We start from the raw sequence: 23,033 nt of genomic DNA, 5'->3' as shown, positions 1-23,033 counted from the left end.
GGTGGGAACATACGGAAAAACATGCAGAGCGAGAAAATGCGATGTTGATGTTAGACTTGAATTGTTTCCTACGTTCCTCAAGAATAGAATTATTTTACTTTCTTCAAAGATTATACTTCATCACCTCCACAAATAACTATAACTAAATAACTAATTTATCAAAATAGCTTCTTTGTTATGACATTTCTAAGATGGGATTGTTATACATTTATCCACAGGTGCAAGCTGCAAAATAAATGCTTGTCAGTCCCATAGTCATTTTATTTTGAGCTATGAGTTGCACATGTGGCTTCAAAATACAACACTTGATGACTATTTGTATGCAAGGATGGCAGAATTATTATCTTATCATTGTGTAAAATCATTCTGATAGTCATAAATGGAGCCAATCACCCAGTATGAGTCGTATTACAATGAAACCATTTGACTAGAGTCAACGTTGTAAGTTTTATAATACACCGCTGCTGTACAAAGGCTGGTTTTTACCAAAGAAAGCGTCGCTGCTGTTATTTACTGCCGCTACGGCTACCCGCTGCTACTTGGTTTGGACCGTCCTAGTGGCCATCCACTAGTGAAGTGATTGGTTCAAGCAGAAGCAGGGGCTTATATAGTCGGAATAGTACATTACCGGTTAACTAGGTATATAATTTTGTCGCCGGTGTTCAGGAAAGCGAGCAATAAACGACCAATCAGATTAATCGAAATCTGCGCTTCAACAAGGCTGTGTCATTTTCGATAGTACAGTTGTTTGCATAATTGAGATTCGGCATTGAAGGCTTGATTATGCGTTTTACAAAATGTCCCATTCAGTTACGCAAAATTGTATTACTCTGCTGTTGGGCGATGTTGCATATTGTTGAAAGACAAAAAAAATGTTCATGCTGAGACATGGAGATGAAGCCGAATTCTCATCCGCCTTTATGAAGAAGTTAACCACTTTGAATGAATTGCAATTAACTCTTCAATCAAATATTTAATTTGTCCTAAAAAGGACAATTAAATATTTAATGTTTAATTTACTATCGGAGATGATGCTGATCGCATCTCTGTGCTATCCCCGGCAGTAGGAATAAGACATTTGTGTGATAATACAGTGGAAAGTTTTTTTCACACTAAAAATTTTACGGCCACAAAATGTTTGTGTGTTGTCAAAATACGGCAGCTTTTCATGGGAGAAAATGCGGCCAATTTTTCAATAAAGGAAGTGCCGCTGCACCTACCGCTGACGCTGCTGTCATTACCGCTGGTGATACCCCCTGTAACTACCGCTGCTGGTACCCGTTGATAGCATTGACCGATATCGTATCGATACTTTGAGACCTGAATATCGTTATTTTTATTCGATGCAAGCGATTTCGATATCAAGCTAGACGGATACTTTCGCCCCGATATTTTTTGCTACTGAAGGGAAACTGTAAAATCGATGATTGTTACAAATTGTCTTACGGAAAATCCTTGTAGAAGTGCGCGGATATGACCCATCGCTTCTACAAACAGTGCAGAAATTTGTTTTGCGCTCTTTTTGTGAAAGACACCAACAGTATTTTAAGTTTTAGTTCAAGATTTCAGTTTTCAAGTAGTTGTATGCATTTTTTTAAAACATCTGGCATCTCTGATTGCCCGTATTAAAGATCAAGAAAAATGGCAGGTTTTCATAGACCTGTTTCAAGTAGCAGGTAGAGCATCGATACAGCTTGTATTGATCCTTCACTCTTGATATCAGCTTAATATCAATACCTCTCAGGAAAAATTACCGATACTTTTGCAAATTTTGGCTGATGCTACCCGTTGATATCCGCTGCCATTACTGCTGCTACCCGCTGCTACTTAAGTAAAACCGTCCTAGTCGGCAACTACTAGGGAAATGATCGGCTCATATAGCCCAAAGAGTACAATCCCGGTTTACTAAGTGTATAATTATGTCGACCGTGCTAGGGAAAGCAGGCATCAAGCGACCAATCATTAGTTGAATTCTGCGTTTCAAAATGGGTTGACCATTATCAATAGTGGAATAGTCCGAACAATAGAATTACAATTTGATAGATGATTTTCCAATCGATTACTGTAAGGATGAACTTCATTGAAAATCATTCACCATTCATTCTCTAAGTAATTAGCATTTGGAATTGAACGTATTTTTCCCTTTTTCCGTTTTTCGATTTCCATTTTCACCCATATATAGCTTGAGAGACGTAGTTCAACACTTCAACGTAAGAAAAAAACAGCAAAAACTGCTGTGTACGGAAGGTATTTCAGTAGAACGATTGTAAAGATATCAAGAAAAACTTTGAGGAATTGATGCGAAGGAGAACCAGCGCTCTTGAATGCAATTTTTCCAGTAACTACTATAAACAAACGCGCTTTTGGAGTAGCAACATGCAATAATAATCTTGACAGAAAACAATAATATTTTTTGGCTGCCTCATTCAGAAACAAAACGTTTATAATTAAATAAAATCAATATGGATGTAAAAACACTCCAAGTTTTCGAAAAAAAATGTCAAAATTTAATTTTTTGAGATGTATTAAGATGTAAACAGGCTATGTTTGTGCCTAATTCAAACTTGATAAAAATCCATATGGTGTTATGCTTTGATGGGCAGTGTAGCATGCGGTTAAAAATGTAGGTTTATGTTTTCGTTTAGTTAAAAATTTTCAGTTTTCGTGTTGAATGCAAAATCCCAATATAATTATGGGATAAGAAATCTCCAATAAAGCTGATACAAATTTTGAATAGTTTTTATGTCCACGGTTATCAAGGTTAGCTAAGGGGAGGAATAGCTTTCATGTGTGCAAGTTACGACGTTTGTAACTAGCATGCAAACGTGTGTTGTAGAATATCACATTATTATCATTATTAATCATTGGGTTTGCCTTTTGATGACACTTTCACTGTTTCTAGACTTTAATATACGCTGTCGAAAAGTCAATAATATTAACAAAACGGCGTGAACTTTTTTTTCTTCCCCTTCCAATTTTCAACATTTTTGCGGGGGGGTAATTGAATAAAATGAAAATGAAATTTGTATCGGTCTATGTGCTGAAGGTACGCTCAGTTACCTTATTTCAAAGCAAAGTGCTTCTTTGGATCAGGCGTTTTGTGATCTTTGCTTTTCCTGTTGTTGCGCCTACGCTATAGGCAATATGTTACCATTCATATTCAATGTGGATTAAATAACGGTGTTTTGAAAATCGACTGACGGTTTGAAAACGGTGTTGGTTTGAGGAAAATAAGCGTGTTCTTGGGCGTTAGAGATGGTGTAACTAGCAGCCACTTTTTTGTATATTCTTTCTCCTTATGTTAGCTCTAACCTTCTGTTTTTTGTCGTAAATTGATTTCTAAACTATGCAAGAATTCATAGAAATCAAGTAACTTTTACTCTATAAAGTGAAAACTAATAGAAAGATCACATGAGCCGTTGCGGAACAGAGTGTTCTATGTGTCATCGAGAAAATTTTTCACGAGAAGCAGTTTTCGAAAAATCTTTGAATAAAATTCTTTTCAACGGATTCTTTTAAACAAAATGTTCTAATATAATGGTTATAAAGAGGTTTATTATGGGAATACATAAAATTACCAGTTTCTTGGCGAAATAAGTGATTTTATCTTACCAATGTGCATAGACCACTCTGGCTTCATATATGTTCCACTGGAATCCTCGAATCGTTACCGAATAGTGTGGTCTATGTATACAAGACTAGTAAAAGACAAAGAAAATGACGGTAACTCGTATAAAATCGCTTGTGTCACATGTTACATGAAAGCAAATATCTTAAAATAACAATATAGTTCACTCTCGAATTTCCCATATATTCCCGTGAAGACAGACAGGGAACACCCCCTCTTGTGGTGAAAAAGGTAACTAAACTAATTGCACAGTGGTACAGTAAGGCAATTTAGGCGGACATAGGCTTTTCGTTGCGATTTTGGTTTGCGGTTTAAAGCCATAGTTTTTGTAAAAAGTTGTTTCTTATACATAGTCCTCGATTCATGTGCGAATGAAAATTAGGGTGGTCCTAATATCAACGAAATAAAACATTCTTTGGCAAACTTGTAGACCAACTAATTCTAAGTAACTTTGTAAAAAAACTTTTTTGTAGACATGAAATTTGGTTTCCAAAAACAGTCTTTTCGCTCTATTTTTCAATTCAAATTTAAAAACAAAGTTTTCTTCGGTAACTTTAATCAAAAATACGCCAATTTTGACGAAAAAACATTGTCGATATATTATACAGATGAAAAGTTTTCACTATTTCTATTTTAAAAATAGGCCCTTTTGATATATTGATGTCTCCGTTTAGGGCAAACATAAATAATATTTTTTGGTATCTTTTGATAGAACAAATATTGTATAAATATTGTGAAGAAATACCGAAAGTTGCTTAAAATTAGTTGATCTACAACTGTGCCGATGAATGTATACATTTATTTATGCAAATAAAAAGTAAGTTTTTTCATTTAGTCGATTTCAGGACCACCCTAATTTTTATTTGCACATAAAAAATAGACTAAATATAAGAAACAAGTTCTAAGAAAAAAATTTTACTCTAAAACCACAAAATCGCATCGAAAAACTCGTGTCCACCTACATTGCCTTACTGTACCACCGTGCATTGTTGTTGAATTTCTGTGAGCGTGTGACATTCTCACACACGAAACTGAATTTACTCAATTTTAGATATAGTTGACTCAATTTCATACTTTCACAGAAAAAAATATGTTGCAGATTTCGTGCGTATATTGTTTGTATGTAAAACTAACGCCATTCCGGGAGTTAAATACTGATAATATAATAGATGTAGCTTATCGAGGCACGAAGAAGAAATATTCAAATAATCAGGCCACGACGTGTAAATGGTAAACTAATCCCAAGTTGCTATATACGTGGTTCCCTGTGTAACTTCACTAGCTCAGATCCATCACGGGAAGCAACTACGAAATGTGCGGCCGTCAAGCTCAAGCTCAATAATCAGGCCACGAAGCGTACAATTAAATGAATATTTCAATTACCTCGTGAAAAAGATAAAAGGAGAAACCGCACAATGGTTGTCAATAGTCGTATATGGTTGTTGTGCAACTTTTAGCTTAGATAACACTTGAATATTCTATCAATTTAACAATTTAAGTATGGATACATATCATGTTGTAACTGGTTTAAAAGCTTTATTATATTATATATAAAAGATATTCAACAAAACAAACATAATTAGTGATAACAACTGTTATGCAAAAACTATTATTTAATGTTTAGTTTTCTTCGTTTTGAAAGTATTTTTTGTTTTTTTTTATCCCTCCGAATTTTTTGCTCTCGAGTTCTAATCTTCGTATTCATCACTTGCAGCTTTGCTTTAACCAGCATATTTATGTATTTACTAGCTGACCCGGCAAACTTTGTCCCGCCTATTTTTGTGTTTAATTCAATAATTTTCAACATTCCAAATTCATTGATTTCTTGCGATTTGTTTATATCGTTCGAAATTATTGGTTTTATCGGAATGACAACATCCTCGACTTTTGCCTTTAGTACATCACCTCTATTCCGAAAACACTCATATTGGGTGGTATTCAGTTATTTTCGTTGTTTTCCAGAAACTGAGAGTGGTCATCTTCGAATTCAATATGGTGTCCAGGGTCAATGCTTGGCTTCTTTACATTATTTCGATTACGGAAATATTCATATGCAGTAGTATTCGGCTGTTTCTCAGAAGTTGCCATCTCACAATTCAAAATGGTGTCTGAGGTCAATTTTTAGCTCCATGCATCATTCTAGTTACAGAAACACTCATATTGGGTGGTATTTGGTCCCTTCAGGCTATTTTTTTTGGAGACAATTTCTGGCCCCTGAGCGTCATTCTGGTTAAAGAAACACCAATAATAGGTGTTATTTAGTCATTTTCGGCTGTTCTACAGAAACCGGAAGTCACCATCTTAGAATTCAAAATGTTGTCTGTGGTCGATTCTAGCTCCTGTGTATCATTCTGGTATCGAAACATCTTATATTGGATGGAAATCGGCCGGTTGAAAAAATACCAATATTGGGTGTTATTTGGTTATTTTCGGCAGTTTCCCATTCACCGGAAGTCGTCATTTTACAATTCATAATGTTATCTGAGGTCGATTTGTAGCTTCAGTGCATCATAAAAATCCCGGAAGTACCGATAATGAGTGTTATTTGGTCTTTTGCCACTGTTGTTTAGGAACCGGAAGTCGCCATATTGGATTTCAAAATGGCATTTGGAGACAATTTCTGGCCTCTGAGCATTATTCTGGTTAAAGAAACACCCATATTTGGTTGTATTTGGGTCATTTTCGGCAGTTTTCCAGTCACCAAAAGTCGCCATTTTACTACTCAAAATGTTGTCTGAGGTCGATTTGTGGTTTCAGATTTCGGAAATACCCATATTGGATGGTATTTGGTCATATCTCGCTGTTTCTCTGAAACCGGAAGTCGCCGTCTTGGATTTCAAAATGGTATTCAGAGACAATTTCTGGCCTCTGAGCGTCATTCTAGTTAAAGAAACATCCATATTGGTGGTATTTGGTCATTTTCCTCTTTTTCCAATCACTGGAAGTCGCCATCTTACAATTCAAAATTTTGTCTGATTTTTCAAAAACCGGAAGTCGCCATCTTGGATTTCAAACTGGCATTTCGAGACAATTTCTGACCTCTGAGCGTCATTCTGGTTAAAAAAACACCCAAATTAGGTGGTATTTGGTCATTTTCGGCAGTTTCCCAGTCACCGGAAGTCGCCATTTTACAACTCAAAATATTGTCGGAGGTCGACAAACGTACAAACCGTGGAACACCACCCATGGATTGCCTTATGCATAGGTGAACTTTATTATTATGAAATATTCGGCCGAGTTCACTTCACAATAAAATGTGAATTTTTTTCAGTGTACCCATTAGGGTAATATTATTGTCAAAAGTTACTCTATTTCGCATGTCGTGTAGAACAAAATCAGAAGTGGCGCACCTAGCGGTCGAAAAGGTGACTAACGCGTCTGTCATTTTCAATTTGTCTTCATAATTTCACGTAAGTGAACTATATTGGTATTTAATATATTTGATGAAAGACATAGCATGTCAAACATGTCACGTGTAAATTACACGTAACACCACATGTTACATATTACATGATATTTCACATGTTACATTTTTCGTGTTACATTACGTGAAACATGTTACAAAACACATGTTACTTATCACCGATTTATGTACATAGACCACTCTGTCCCGAAACAGAATGGCCATTCTGTTTCGGACGAAATTTGCACACAGTATAAATCAGCTTTGAAGTTCGATTTTTCGAAATATTCTTTATTTCCCAACTTCTTTAGACCACTCTATTCCGCCACGGCTCACATCTGTCTACATCGAAGGCGAGGTGGACTTTAAACGGATCCTTTAATAAGCGCTTTGAAGGCTAGAGTAGCAATATATTAATGCTACACGTACGTTGTGAGTGCATCTAAACTAAAGCTCATGTGGCGATCAGACCGAGGATCTTCTATCCGATTGTCTCGGACGATAGAAGAAAATGAAAAGGACTACGATATGATTGCCATTGGAATGGGGAGAAATGGTAAATAAATTATTAGAGTTAAGTAGACCGATGAATAGGAAATCGGAATAGTTAAAAATAATAAATTAGTTGTTAAGAAAATGCATTGCAAGGCGGACAGTTATCGGTTGTAAACCAGAAAATGTTCATAATGTAGAATTTGTTTGTTGTTCGCATACATCCAAACCTTCCACCCTTCTTTAACAAATTTTGCGTCCAAATCCAAAATTCACCTTTCAAAAATTATGGACGTCATTTAGGCTTTCGAGTTCGCTTCATAAGTAACAGGAGAAAACATCACATTCTTGAAACACCGGGGTTTCTTTTGGTTCAAACTATCGTCCATGTTCGCAGCGCACATGATGGATAATCGTTCCTTTGAGTATTTCCCACTGTGGCAGTTCTCTGACGGGAAGGTATACGTTTTGTGAAGTAAGTACACTAAGGTTGCTTTTTACGCAGGTTTTTTTACGCGGATTTCGGAATTTACGCGTTTTTTACGCGGATTTCGGTTTCTCTTCACTCGGATTGCAGAATTTTTTTTCCCGCGGATTCCGGAATTTACGCGGTTTTTCTTCACGCGGATTCCGGAATCCACGCGTTTTTTCTACGCAGCACGTATCCCGATTTTAGTGTATTTGTAACGAAACTAGTTTTAAACAACCAAAAAATTTGAATTTAACACTACCTCATACCTGTTTTATCACCATTAATAATGTCACGCGGTTGATATTTGCTTCCCGGTAAGAGTCACATTCTTTATGTGAAGAAAAAAAAAAAAAAAGAGTCACATTCCAATCGCCAGGCTGCCACTTTCTCTTTATTTAACCGAACTTCCCTTGAAAATTGCAGACTCCAAATCCGCGAGCGAATTCACGGGCTTTTTCTTGAAGTAACACACCAAACAATGGAAGATTACGGTTTCTAGCTTCGCTTATGAACACCTCCATGCATCGCTCCAGCCTATAGACTGTTCCGAAAATTATAAATTCCTCTTCTTTCTTGAATAAAACAAAAAATACAGGATTTTTCGGGTTATTTTATTCTGAAATATGAATAATAAGTGTTTTCTTTCCAGTTTCAATTCAAGTTGGGATTATTTTTCGTAGAATACGCGAGTTCTCTAACTTTTCTCTTAAAACTACTCATAAGCTTTTGCACAGTGTGTTCTTCGACCATTTTTACCACTTTAAGCCAATCTTTTTTAAATTTTTCAACATTGTCCACTGGTTTGACATATTTCCTCAGCTTTGCCTTGGTCAAACCCCAAAAAGTTTCAATAGGGTGAATTTCAGGGCAGTTTGGAGGGTTCATCTCCTTTTGGACACATGTGACATCATTTGTTTTATACCACCCTAGTGCTTCCTTAGAGTAATGGCAGGAAGCAAGATCGGGCCAAAAGATTGGAGGATTGTTATGCTGCTTAACCATGGGTAACAACCTTTTCTGCAAACACTCTTTCACGTAAATTTTACCATTCATTGTGTCATTCGTAATGAATGGACGAGATATTTTCCCACATTCACAAATGGCCTGCCAAACCATAACCTTCTAGCCGAATTTTTCGGTGTAAATGGCTTTCATTGGTCCAGGGACATCCGTTTCTTTCGGTGATGTATAAAATTGCGGTCCTGGCAGAGTCTCATAGAACAGTTTTATGTAGGTTTTGTAATCCATGATAACACACCTCATTTTTTTGGTCAGAAGTTTGTCATAAAGCTTCCGAGCTCTCGGTTTTACAGATTCAGCTTGTTTTGGATTTCGTTTTGGCTGCTTCTGCTTCCGACGGGTCTGCAGACCCATTTTTCCGTTGGCACGCATAACGTTACTCGCCGAGGTTCCAAGCTTTTTCGCCACATCTCGTACTGATACTGAAGGATGCCGCTTGTAGTATTCCTTAACCTTTTTGTCCATTGTGGGATCAACAGGCCCGGGTTTTCTACCACGTCTTGGGGCATCAGTAAATGTGCACTCTTCACAATACTTCCGCAATGCGGTTTGAACTGCTCCGACACTTATACCTTCTTCTCTGGCTAATTTTCTTATAGAAAGACCCCCATTTGTGCACAAATCGCTTCTTTGCTCGGGAGAAAGGCCACGCATTTTCAAAATTTCGCACTAAATGTTAGAAAAAATGACAGCATCTGTTTCTTTTGGATGTAAACAACAGGACGCAGCCGACGTTTGGTTGAATACTGCACGTTATTTGAAATGACGGTTGATCGTAAGTGTATTTATAATTATCGGTACGGTCTATAAGTTATCCTACTTTTCATACTTTTCTGATCAACAAGTTCCTGGTGGATCGGTTCTTCTGAGCCACTTACTGAATATTTTTCATGTACCTCAATAATCTTCTGAGTTAACAACATAATGTGGCACTTCGAGTTACCGGGAGGAAAATTAGAGCAACAGCTTTCAGTGTTTCCTTGAGATAAAGAAAATTGTGGTGTGGATGCAAAAGAAGTGGGAGGGTCCATTGGAATTCTTGAGATAGGGGGATATATCGATATATCGAATATCGAGATAACATGGGAAGTTGAATGTAATTGAGGCACTTCAAACGGTTACTATTGCAAGAGCATAAAAAAAACTTAAAACATAAGTACGATTCTATCCACTTTTAGTTTAGGTATCCTTCGGTAAATCTGTTTTTTTCTTTTTGTCAAAAAAATACCTATAGGTTTTGCCGTTTCTTTCTTTTGCATTGAAGAAAACATCAAACATTGAGGCGAATGGCGTGAAACTAAAACGGTAGTTTAAATTATATTTTTATGTTGACTCTAGCATACAAGTCAAACAAATAAAAATGAGCTTCAAGCCAGTGTACCCACATATCTTTCGGGAAAATCTGGTTGGATTACATTTTGTTGCTTGGTATGCTTGTTTGTCCGATTTTTTTACCAACTTTTATTTTGATCGTTAAACCGGTGCAAAATTAGTAGCATAACAATGCGCTCCGGTCGGTCGCCAGGGGTAACGCACGCGAACGGAAAGGAAACAACCAATCTTTGCTAATTTACATCATCGCTTGCTTTTATTTTCACTCGAATTTATTCGGCCCGCTAGCAGCAACAACGGATGGACTTTGTTTTTCGTGTTTAGACCACTTTTACTTTCTAGCTAGCTAATCGGAGCAGCTTAAAAATTTTCTTACACATATTTGTTTGGCTGCGGTTCGAGATGCTAACCGGGCTTCGATCGGTTTGGTAAGCCGAGCAGACATTGAAAAGGTAGATTTACACGTAGAAACTAGACATAGTAATAACATATTTTACAACTAAAGAGAGGCACGTTTTTACAGGTCAGATGAATAAATAACTTAGCTTTAGATTAATCTTTTTACACAATCAACGCACATTCGGACCTGGAATGTTGGTGTTTTTTTGGCATTTCTTGAAGTTCGGGAACGGTAATTATTTTCCTAACTATCGCTTCCGGATGTACTGCGGCCAACGGGAGTACGGTAGATTCTGTGTTGCTGTCGCTTGCTTCATGTATTGCTTCTGATACAGCGACGAAGGAGTGGCCGGAATGGGGTCCAAATAGTACACGGGTTCAACCACGTCATTTCGGGCGTAGGGATAGGACGGTGTGTGAACCGTACTGTGAATCGATGGCGGTCCTTCCAGGGAAAAATGATGATTCGGATCACTGTGGAGGTGAATGTTGACGTTTTTCTCAATTCCACCGGCCCACTGTTCCTGATGGAAGCCAAACTTGTGGTGCTTGAAAAAGTTGATCACTTTGGCCAAACCGACGCTGATGTTGATGACCAGAATGATTGACGCTACGAAAAGGGTTTTCACACTGACGGCAGCGACAAGCAAGAGCAGCATTTTGATGGAGCCTAAGATGAACATCATCGGTATCATAAAGTTCTTCATCATTCGTATCCGGCCGAATGTTCGGGGTGCTGAAAAGTTAAAAAAAACGGATGGATTAGTTACTAGCTTACTTTTGTAAAGGGTCAAAGTTTACCTGTCACATCGGTAGTAGCCGATCGATGTTCATCCTGTTGCAAGGTTGCACTAGCGGCCGTTTGAATTTGGCCGCCTATTACCAGCACGATGATCGTGATTGTCTGGGCGTGCAATAACGGTGTACGTCTCGAAGCCATTATCGTAATATTTCAAAGGAGTGGACCTCTTCACCAGAGCTAGCAGACACTTCGGATGGCGGTTCCTTGCCGACTGATGATGGTTTGGTGGCGAGTGTGGGTGAAATGCAATCCGCTGCTGGTGATGAAGGTCGAAGAAAGAAAACGGATTGAATGAGTAAATAGCGTGAACGATTAAATTGAAACGTACATTTCTCTATGTGGGGAGTATTTTCTTCGGCTTAGCGGTAAGTCGCTAGGGTTAGTGCAACGTTTGAGACGGTGGCTGATTGGTGTTAAATCAAAGGTTGACAGTTAGTATTGGTTTTGGCAACAACAGTAGTTACACTGTCCTGGCTCATGATGAATTTCAATCGTTCGGAACTGAGCCTAGTTTGTTGCCATGCCATATAGCTACCTGTGTTGAATGATGCTGTGAAGCCGATTGGAAATTCGTTTAATCGAATTCGTCTGAGGGGAATTTTCAATCACACTTTAAAATACAATATAATATATGAGACGCTGTGAGGTGACATTAAATCACACTTTCGCTCGCAACTTCATTGTAAGTTGTAAGGAAAGCGATTGATTCCAATACCAAAGATTTCCAATAAAGGGAAGTGGCCCGGATATTGTAAAACTTATTAATGCATTAATTTTTTGTTTTCGTTACATTTTTTTAATTTACTGATTTTACTTTCGAAAACCACTCCCGCGCGCAGTTATGAATGTAACTCATGTACCACATTAACTAGCAAATATCCGATCGGAAAATTAGATCATATACTAAAAGCAGATCATTGCTCGTACTTGCTGTTTATTGTCCATAAATCGTCGTGCTAATTTCGATGAACCGGTTTTTTGCGGTGGAAGTAATAAAAAATAAGCCTTAATTTCACGCTATTAAAGCGTTCACACAGAAATTGGGTTAATTCAGAGCGCTATCTGTGTTATGTAAATGTTGATCGGCTGCGGAACGCAAATTGAAGATATTTTTCTCCCGATTACCTACCACTGCTGACTGCCGAAACTATAACGATTTGTTTTGCTTCAAGTCTGCCACATTGGTGCTAATTGATTGTGTGCCCACCTTCTTCTTATATAATAATAATGTCCGGATCTGTTACATCCCACATAGCTGAACGTTAGTTAAATTCGATTTGAAAACGTCATCGGGCTTATTGATCAAATTTCGAATCAGTTTCGATTCAGTCACATCCGCTGTGATGCTCCTCTCGTCCGGAAGCGAACATTCGAAAACGAAGGCGCAGTTTCCGAAAAAAGTGAATTGACGCGAAGGTCACTGAATGAAAGCAAAACGAAGTTCGGATAATTCATGGCCGCATTTTTCACCTGCCAATTGTTTCAAACGTGCAATAAAAATCACCTGCTGGCCAAGTTCAATTGCTTTGATTTTATATACTGGCACATACACACATACGCGAGCACGCTCGATTGTGGGTTTCTTGCGGTTTCTTAGCTGAGCTGTGCTGTGGGTTAAGGTGCCGCATCTGGCCAAGTGCGCTTTATGTCGTGTACGGAACGTACAATCAACTCAGTCGCGCTAGCGCAGATATTAGCGTTAATAGTAGCGCTTAACTTGAAGTGGTGCGTTCGTTGAAAGCCAGGAGAGAGCATGCTTGTTAAATCGATCGGGCTGGGGTTAACGCTCAAGAAGGCTACACTCTGCTGAATGGGCGGGTGATAATGTATGCCGCTTTTGGTGTAGACGAGGCGATCTATGCTGATTAGCTTGGTGAGAAGAAACGTCGCCTTCATGATTTTTGTGTGGATGTTGATGTTATTTTTCATATTCGGTATCTGCTCGAAACTTTGGTAGGTATATCAGTTAAATTAGATTAGTTTCATCAACAGTTTAAGCTTCACAAAATAACAAAACGACATTTATTTTATTACCGACTTACATTTTTTTTAGTTTGAATATTTCCGTTTTTCGCAATCAAATCATTGCCACATTGGCGCATGCCTATTTCATTGGCATTGTACATATTAACCATCAAACCCTTTTTCACTCAAATATATTCTATGATTGTAACTAGACCTGTGCGCCGACCGTATCACCGGCGGCGGCGGCGTAGAAAACATTTTACCTCGGCGGCGATCGGCGCGCCTGCGTGACGCGGCGGCGGCGGCGGCGTGTATCGGTGTGACACTAATTACCACTTATAAAATATTGCGCATAATGTGTGCTTTTGTACTCTCATGTTCGATTGTTTTTGATTGAACGTTCATAAATAAAAATATATGCGTCAGAGTTGTAAGTATGTCAAAAATAGAAATAAAATTGAATAACCAGAAAATAATAAACCAAGCAGAGAAAGTACAAACAAGTGTAAATCCCAGAAAAATAATCATCAACGGGCCCACAACAAAAAATTACATGGAATACCGTTTCCAGAGACGTTCAGTTTAGGAAAGAAGATAGATAGTTTTTTGATATGTTGATTTCGATTAACCGTGAATCGTGAATTTTGGCAAAAAGTTTATAATCGATGTTGACGAAAAAACTATCTACAAAAATGTCTGTTTCAGCGCAACATGATCAACTATTTAATTTGCGCAAAATTTTCAGCGAATTCCCACATATTGATCTCCAAAAAAACTTTGTATTCCTAAGAAAACTAGTCTGAAAACTACCAAATAATTAATTAAAAAAAAAATTATTAGTCATTTTTCATAAATTTTTTGAACATTTTCGGACTGCTCATACGTTTGCATAAAAATAAAAAATAAAGATAAACATATAAACATATGGTATGATAACTGAAACAATTTTCTCGAAGCAAACTGGCGAAGCAAATCATTGATAATGACATTGATGTTTTTGTTTTCATTCGATAAAAAAGACTAAAGTCTGAATATTTATTGCCAAATATTGTATCAAATTATTTCCACAAATTAAAATAATTTACACTTAGGGAATATTCGTGAATACACGCTCAGGAGAGGGAAGGTACTTAACGAAATGTTACACTGCGTGAGGCAACCACGCTTAATTGCATTACGTAGGGGTGAAGGGGTATTGAGAATTTCCAAATTCCGCATTACCTAATACCTATACGAGTGTTCCCTTATCGGCTGTGATTTGCGGTATTTCTATAACCAGGAAAAAATCCAGCATACACAATCACTATCGGCGCGGTAAAAATTTTCTCGGCGGCGCACCAAAAATTTCTTCGGCGGCGCGCCGAGTCCAAATCATTGGCGGCGGCGGCGTGCGTGAAAGTGTCGGCGGCGGCGGCGCGGCGTGGCGGCGCCCAGGACTTATTGTAACATTGCGAAATCCAAAACTACTGACCTATTTTTGGAAAAAGATAAAACTTTCCAAAAAAAGAAAAAAAATTAACATCACTGGATATTTTTTCTGGAAATTTTCAAGAATAAAACAAAAAAAAAAACGAATATAAAAACATTGAACAGAGACACAAAAAATACAGATAGAAGATGTTAAATAAAAAAATGTAACAGAAAAATACAAAAGAAAAAGAAAAAAACACAAAAGAAAATGTATAATAATAAACAGAAAAAATACAAGAAATACAACAGGAAAAAAACACAGCAAAAATACTAAGACAAAAATATACAAGGAAAAATAGAACCGGAAATTATTTAAAAGGGAATAAACACAAGAAAAAAACACAAAAGAAAACAAAAAGTAAAATAAAAACTTACCACAAAAACTCAGTGGAGAATTATTCAGACAACTAATACAAGAAAATATATATGTTGTATCTTTCAAGAGAAAAAAATATACAGCTGTAAAAAAACAACAATAAAAAATTGAAAAAAAAATACCACAGAAAATGTATAACAACACAACACAGCAGGAAAAAATACAGTAGCGACAGTACAACAGACAAAAGTCAACAGAAAATCATTCACAAGAAAAAAATAACAAACAAAAAATGAAAAAAATCCTAAAAAATAAACAGAAGAAACTACAACATTTATTTTTACAATAGAAAACATGCAGCAGGAAGAACAGAACATTTTCAAAATAACTAAATTAGTAAAAAGCAGTAATAAGAATACAAAGAAAAAATATAACAGAAACAATACAAAAATAAATTGTTCAGAAGAAAATACAACTGGAATACAACTGGAAAAAAATCAGTAATAAAATAACAAACACAAAAATATAACAGGAAAAGTAAACCGAATATTAATCAAAAGGGAATAAAAACAACAAAAAACGCAAAAAAAAACAAAAAATAAAATAAAACTAACAACAAAAAACGCAGTGAAAAATTATTTAGACAACTATACAATAAAAACTATGTTGTATTTTTCAAAAGGAAAAAAATAAAAAAATTAATAAAAAAGATACAACAGAAAATGTAGAACAAAAAAAACACAGCAGGAAAAAATACATAAGCGACAGTACAACAGATGAAATTCAACAGAAAATGATTCACAAGAAAAAAGGAACAGAAAAAATATAATAGCAATAACCACAACAAAAAATACAAAAACACAGCAGAAGAAACTACAACAGGAAAAACTACAGTGGAAAAAGTGCAGCAATGTATTCTTACAGTAGAAAACATGCAGCAGGAAGAACAGAAAATGTTCATGAAAATAAAAAAGAAAACCAATATAAAAATACTGAACAGAGACACAAAAAATACAAAAGAAAAAATACAGATAGAAGATATTCAATAAAAATTTCAGCAGCAATGAATACATTTGTAAAAAGCAGTAAAAAAATGAATAATGATAAACAGAAAAAAAAACAACAGGCAAAATACAGTAATAAAAATACAAAGACAAAAATGTAACATGAAAAATATAACTGAAAATGATTTAAAAGGGTATTTATTCCCAAAAAACCAAACGAAAAAAAAAATAAAACAAAAACTTACAACAAAAAACACCAGTGAAAAATTATTTAGACAACCATACAACAAAAAATATGTTGTAGTTTTCAAACAGAAAAAAAGAATACAGCTGTAAGAAAATAATAAACAACTCAGCAGGAAAAAAAAAATACAGTAGCGACAGTACAACAGACAAAATTCAACGGGAAATGGTTCACAATAAAAAAAAACAGAAAAAAATAATGCGAAAGAAAAACAAAAAAATACAGCAGAAGAAACTAAAAAAGTAAACACTACAGTAGAAAAATATATAAATGTATTCTTACAGTAGGAAAAATGCAGCAAGAAAAGTAGAAAATTTTAAAATAAGCGAAGAACAGAAAAAATAAAGCAACAAAAACAAAGATAAAAATATAGTAAATATAGCAAATATAGTGAAAAAATTTTTAATAACAATCTTCAAAAGAAATGAATACAGTAAAAAATGCAGTTATGAGAATGCAAAAAAAAAATACAGGAGAAAATTATTGAAATCAGAAAAAAAAAACAAAAAAAAATACAGTGAAAACTTGTTCGATAGAAAAAGTACAACAAAAAGAGCATGATGAAGTTACTTATTTTAAATTGGATTAAAAATGACTCAAATACTCAAAAATGCTTCGAAAATAACCTTCGAACAACTCTACAATGTTTTGAAATTCCTCTCAAAACTGAGCAAACTGTATCGTAATGATTTTCAAATGACTCGAAAATAAATGCAAAATTGTTTAAAAATTGTTCAACATTTTTTCAAATTTTACTTACACTAAAATACTCGCAAAAATTTGAAAAATAAAAAAGGATGGCCACCATTATTTCGTCGCTGTCGCTGCGGGCGTTCAAAGCATTTTTGGGTTCGATTTCAGTGGCAGTTTGGGTCCGTCAAGGCCGAACGTCAACAAGAACGAAATCCTGGATGTTGAGTTCGTTTCATGTGATCGTTCACACGCGAGGGTTCTCGTCAGGGTGGTTCACTGAAGGAAGTGGTGCATTCTAGATAGTTCTACCCTGCTTCGCGCACGCTAAACGGCGCGTGTTCGATGATACTCATTACATGAAATTGGCTCTATTGGCATGTTTTTCACGCGATACACTTAATTTTTAATTCAAGATGGCGGTCAAAATTTTGAACAATTTATGAAAGTCCTAGATGTATACTGCGTAATGACGAGCTGATTGTAGAGGGTTTTGAAGCCAAGTTTTTAGATAAAGCTCAATAGAAATATTAAATTTTCACTTTTCTAAAAACTCTTACATCTGTGCAAAATTTCAGGCTGATCAAAAATGACCATTAAAAAAATATTAAATTTGACACATTTTCTATGAAATTGCTCGAAGCAAAAAATGTAAGATGGTTTCAAAACGACCTGGAAAGACGCAAATGTTACATGATGAAACTTTTTCGAACAGGCGTGAAACAAACTCTCCTTTTATTCGTTTGGAACATGATCTATTATAATTCATCCTAGTCTTTCTCTATACTCCGCCCTTCATATTACTGACAATATCACTATCGAGAGTAAGCTCATAGGCTACTGTTCAACTATACCGAGTCGTCTTCCCTCCTGCAAATATTTTCTTCAAACACAATTCCCTTAACAAACGTACCTCAAAACAGTTTTATTATAAGCCAGACTTATTTTGTTAAAAAAAAGGAGTCGTACCGAATCTCGTTTCTCCTGCTAATACCACCACGATAACAATTCCATGGAGAAGATTATTATTCTTCTAGTTAGTTTTATTATAAGAAGGACTTATTTTGACAGGAAGAAGGAGTCATACCGATCGTTTCACAACTGCAATTCCCTGGAGAGGACTATCACGTTTCTCTGGCTAGTTTTATTGCAAGAGAGTGTATTTTGATAACAGGAAAATCATCAGGTGTACTGCAGCAAGGGTATGTGGTTAAGTGTCTGAGAATATGTTAAACTCATGGTGTGGTGAACTCCAAATGGAACGCCATTTGACTTGACATCAACTTCGATGCAATCTATACAGAATCCGCTGGTTGATTTTGGTACATGTTTGTTTTGTAATAACAATACCAACAACAATTTTTTTGCTTTTGGGATAGAAAATTATTTTGAAAAGTTTCTTACAAATTGCACTTTAAGGTGGCCTTAGGGACTTAGGGTAAATTAATTACTAATGGACGCCTTTTCTATAGTGGACCACCCGCCAGATTAACTCAATTTATGTATAAATTCGAGGGATTTTCAGCAAAGTTTCATCGGAAAACATCTTATCTAGCCAATATGCATAAAAAAATATGATTTCTGATTTATGTTAAGAAAAATTAAAATAATCTGACGGTTGGTTCACTATAGGTTAATAAAGCAAAGTGGTCCACTACAGGTTAATTTACACTAGTTTAAAAAAAAAAACAACTGTGAAAACAACTGCTCTCACACTGGTGGGCAAAGCGATGCATTTGCTTGAAGAGAATAGCGAATTGTGTGCGTCTGAGTAGCTTGCATAAAAACACCGCCGTGGAATATGAAATATCTCTTTAAGGAGATAGGGTAAATTAACTTATAGTGGACCCCCGGCCAGATAACCTCAATTTATGCAAAAACTTAAGGGATTTTCAAAAAACTTTCATCGTGAAAAATCTTGTCCAGCCAGATTGGATTTCGGCTTAGCAGTACACCTACAGTCGACCTCTACTACTCAATGTCCCATTTATGTTTAGAGAAACTGCATTAATCTGACGGGTGGGACTATAGGTTAATCAAGGAAAGTAGTCCACCTTAGGATAATATACCCTGAAAAATGGTGTGAACTTTCTCACACGAGAGGACATTACGTACAATAACTGCACAACAGAGCTGACTGTAGTGCTTTTACTGTGTGTCTCTTAAGCATGTTTGATTTGCATCTCGAAACTGAAAAAAAATCCAGCTACCCGTCACATATGTTTGCTTCTCGAATGATATCGCATTTATCTCAGCAGTGCATACTGCGGTGTACTTCTGTGTATTCTCTGTGTTTGCTCAGCTGTGGTGTGAGTAGCAAGTGTATTAATTTTTCTGCGAGCGGCAGAAACTCAGCACAAAGCAGAATGAAGAAGTTTGGTGCAAAAAATCGCTACACGCAGCGTTCATGCTAGATAAGAAGTGAGCGGTGAATATTCACCCTGATCTTTCCGCTTAAAGAGGTAAATAACAAGCCTGTAGTTGGAGTATATGAGCTTGTTGAAGATGATTATCTGAAATGTTACTTATTTTGTTTGAAAATTGCAGTTAGTTACTTCGAATTACAATTGACATTTTTCATAGAACAGTCATCAAGTCGTTATGAGGTACGGTTGAATTTTGCTGATGAATACATGATTACATTTCATAAGAATAGTCCTCAGTTAGCCACTGTGACATTCGTAAAAAAATCTCTGTCGAAAGTTCTTTTCATTCTCCCAAACAAGCGTTTGATTAGTATTGTCTCACAAGAGTCCCCGTATTAATTGATCTCTATTGAAAAATCTAAAAATGATCTATGATTATTATCATGAAGGATGCATGTTTTTTAGGACAGTCACCAGTATTAATTGGTGATAAATACCTGTTTTTTTTTGGATTACCAAGATGGGGGCGATGATTATTAAAACGGTTAATGCGTATATTATAAATTTATGAAATTTTCAAACAAGATGATGCTGCAGAATTTCTTTCTGAAAATGGTAGAAAAATACCGCATTATATTTTGATAGCAAAGTTGCTGTTATTCGACTCATTTTTTCAAAATTGAACATCATCACTCTAATTTTTGTTGTTAGAAACTTCGCACGCAAAGGTAAAATACTTGTAAGTTAACTGAAATCTATATTGATTTTGGAAGATCGAGATGCAATTCGATTAATCAGGGTGGAATTGAATGGTTTATAATTGTAAGAAATTATAAGTCGACTTCATTGAAGAACTCAACTGGCAAATAACTAGAAGGTGCCTAACGTCAAGTGATATAAGATTCCTTCTCTTTTTGTAAGGTTCGGACCACTGCGGCCATTATTTTGTTCTTTGGTGGTATATAAGATTCCTTAGGAAAATTTAAAAATGAGCCTTTTTTATGAATTTTGGTGAAGTAATGTTTAATTTAAAAAAAAACCTTAAAGGAAAAATTTTCAATGACGACCCAGGTTTGTACAGTCAGGTTTTTACGCTATTCTGAGCGGATTTTTTTACGAAGTTTTTTAACGCAGATTTTCGAATTACCACGTTTTTTACGCGTTACAGCATTAATTCAAAAATCTTTACAAGGATTTTCGAATTGACGTGGGTTTTGGTACCAACATTTTAGAACCAAAACCCGATTAGTCAAAAATATCAGGATTATTACAAATCGTTATATTTTGTTGCGTACTTTTTGTATCAACTTGTGTTAAAATTTCTATCAAAATTACTTATTGATTATTTCAAATTATAGCAAGTTTTGTAAGGTTTTTGACAGAAATAGATCAGAATTAGTTAGAATGTACAATATTTTGTCAATTAAATAACAAATTCTGTTTTGAATATGCACGCTTTCGAACATTCAAGTGAATGATAACATAATTTAATATAATTCTGTACTTTTTATCATTCTGGCATATCAAGAATATTACAGGCCAATTGTTATTTCTGTCAAGTTCAGATATATTTGTGTTACCCGCTTGTTATGATCGTTTGATCGGGAAACGTTCAAGTGTTTTTTGAGTAGAAGACATAGTCAAAAAAGCCCTTTGCCCTTGGAAGGATCTAGGATGACCGTGACAGAGGACAGTTTATTTTACGAGAATTTTTTAATTAACGCGGTGTTTTTACGCGGATTTTTTGTTTAACGCGGTTCTTCATGCTTTTTTTCATAGCTTTTCGAATTAAAGTGGGTTTTCAAATTACGTGGTTTTTTTAAGAGATGTTTATCTCTCGTGTAGAAAACTTCTCGTAAATATAACGTTGTGGCGACGAACCCGGCGAGCAATTACTACGCGAACTCTCACGTAAGTTGACGCGCTTTGGTAAAAGCTAGGGTCACCGACATTCATAAGAATGGTTGAATAGTTATAATTTTTCATTTTTCCCGGTTTGAGCTTTTGAAGTGCACTTTTTTTTCATTTTGTCGACCAGTGAATTGATTCAAAATGATTGTAACTAGGCAGGGACGTGAGACCCATGTTTTAATTGATTTCTATAGTCTTCAATTCCACATGTTTTTTAATACAGCAATATATGTCTGAAGCTGTTTTTTCACCCCATTTTACGGTATTACGGTATTTATATCTAGAAAATAGAATTGTTCTTTTCAAAAATCCTGTTTTTTCACTTCTCACAGATATCATCCATTTTTAAATTTCAAAATCCGTTACATCTAAATGTAGCAATACCAAATTGTCCGAGTTCGGATGCCTTAAATACTGACGAAAGCGATTTTGCGGCATCTAACTATTTTCAATGGTTTAATCTAAAGTAGGTAGACATTGTGGACACGGATACTTGGTACCCAACATTCGCAACTTGTGTATTTATTTTCTTTTATTCATTTGTTCTCTGGGCCCAGAGTTTTCATAATTTATTGATATTATCGTGCACGAATTCAACTACGATGGTCACTGACATTAATTTCTAGTAGCAGTACACTTAGGCAGAAAAAATCTGTCATTCAGTCATTCCATCTCAGAGCTTTTGTCGTTGAAAGTTTCCAACTGGCAATAAAATACTTTGTCACCATGAGTAGGGGTCAAACATGTTGTCACCAGAAACTGTAGCATGCTCTCAAAAACCATATATAAACATCACAGCGATTATGCACAACCTTAAACCAAGTTGCTGTTACTTAAAACCATCCACTTTGTCGTTCAGTTTATTAACGTTCACTGTGCAATAATCCACGATTATATTATTTTACTTACAAAAAAGGATACCGCCGGTACCAACGAAAAAAACAAGCTTCCTTCACAACTCTTTCAGTCTTTTTTTCGGTTTAACTGTAAATTAAACCATTCGACAACGATCACTTCCGTCTACACGCGGTTTCACGGTTCGCAAATATTTCGTAACGACGATTGGGACACCACACTTATCTCGTCTCGATACTTGAGTAGTTTTTAATTTTTCTCCTACAGCCTAAAGTTTGGAATAGCGAAACAAAAACAAACTCCAACCCGCTCAAGCACCAGGCTGGCACTGAATGCTTTTACTTCTTCCGAAGATCACTCGATACTACGGACGGCGGCATGCATACCGCTATGCTGATAGTAGTAAATCCTGCAAACCAAACAGAGTGCCCCAAAAAGCACTGGAGCAGCAGAGAAAGAGGCAAACTCCGGCTTTGGTTGGAAAACTCTCACCGACTTCTGCAATGCCACTCTCACTCACCCGTTGGGCGGTTGGCAAGTGCATTGGGCGGCCGAAATTATGCGGATTTGATTTTCATAAAAAATACTTTTTTCAAAATAAATCAAGACTGACAGTTTGCAATGCTTGCCTTCTAGAAAACCACCGCCTCGCGTGTGCTGTCAA

The 23,033-nt window shown here is 36.0% G+C and overlaps 1 protein-coding gene across 3 annotated transcripts; it reads right to left on the bottom strand.

Annotated features, from left to right (window-relative positions):
• Positions 1–10,560: 10,560 nt before the first annotated feature.
• On the bottom strand, positions 10,561–22,723 carry LOC129722741 (uncharacterized). Of its 3 annotated transcripts, none has more exons than XM_055676438.1 (3): positions 22,424–22,723; positions 11,548–11,804; positions 10,561–11,482 (listed from the first exon to the last, which is right to left on the bottom strand). In XM_055676438.1, the coding sequence occupies exons 2-3, from the start codon at positions 11,684–11,686 to the stop codon at positions 10,995–10,997; spliced, it is 627 nt and encodes a 208-aa protein (XP_055532413.1). In that variant the 5' UTR covers positions 11,687–11,804; positions 22,424–22,723; the 3' UTR covers positions 10,561–10,994. The 3 variants fall into 3 exon arrangements, with proteins under 3 accessions (XP_055532413.1, XP_055532412.1, XP_055532414.1); XM_055676437.1 differs by having other exon boundaries at positions 11,548–11,801; XM_055676439.1 differs by lacking the exon at positions 22,424–22,723 and adding an exon at positions 14,735–14,931 and having other exon boundaries at positions 11,548–11,801.
• Between the last annotated feature and the right edge of the window lie 310 nt (positions 22,724–23,033).

Source organism: Wyeomyia smithii, chromosome 2 (assembly GCF_029784165.1).
Source record: "Wyeomyia smithii strain HCP4-BCI-WySm-NY-G18 chromosome 2, ASM2978416v1, whole genome shotgun sequence".
Lineage (NCBI taxonomy): Eukaryota > Metazoa > Arthropoda > Insecta > Diptera > Culicidae > Wyeomyia > Wyeomyia smithii.
The sequence above is the reverse complement of the archived record's forward strand: the minus strand, read 5'-3'. Positions and strand labels throughout refer to the sequence as shown.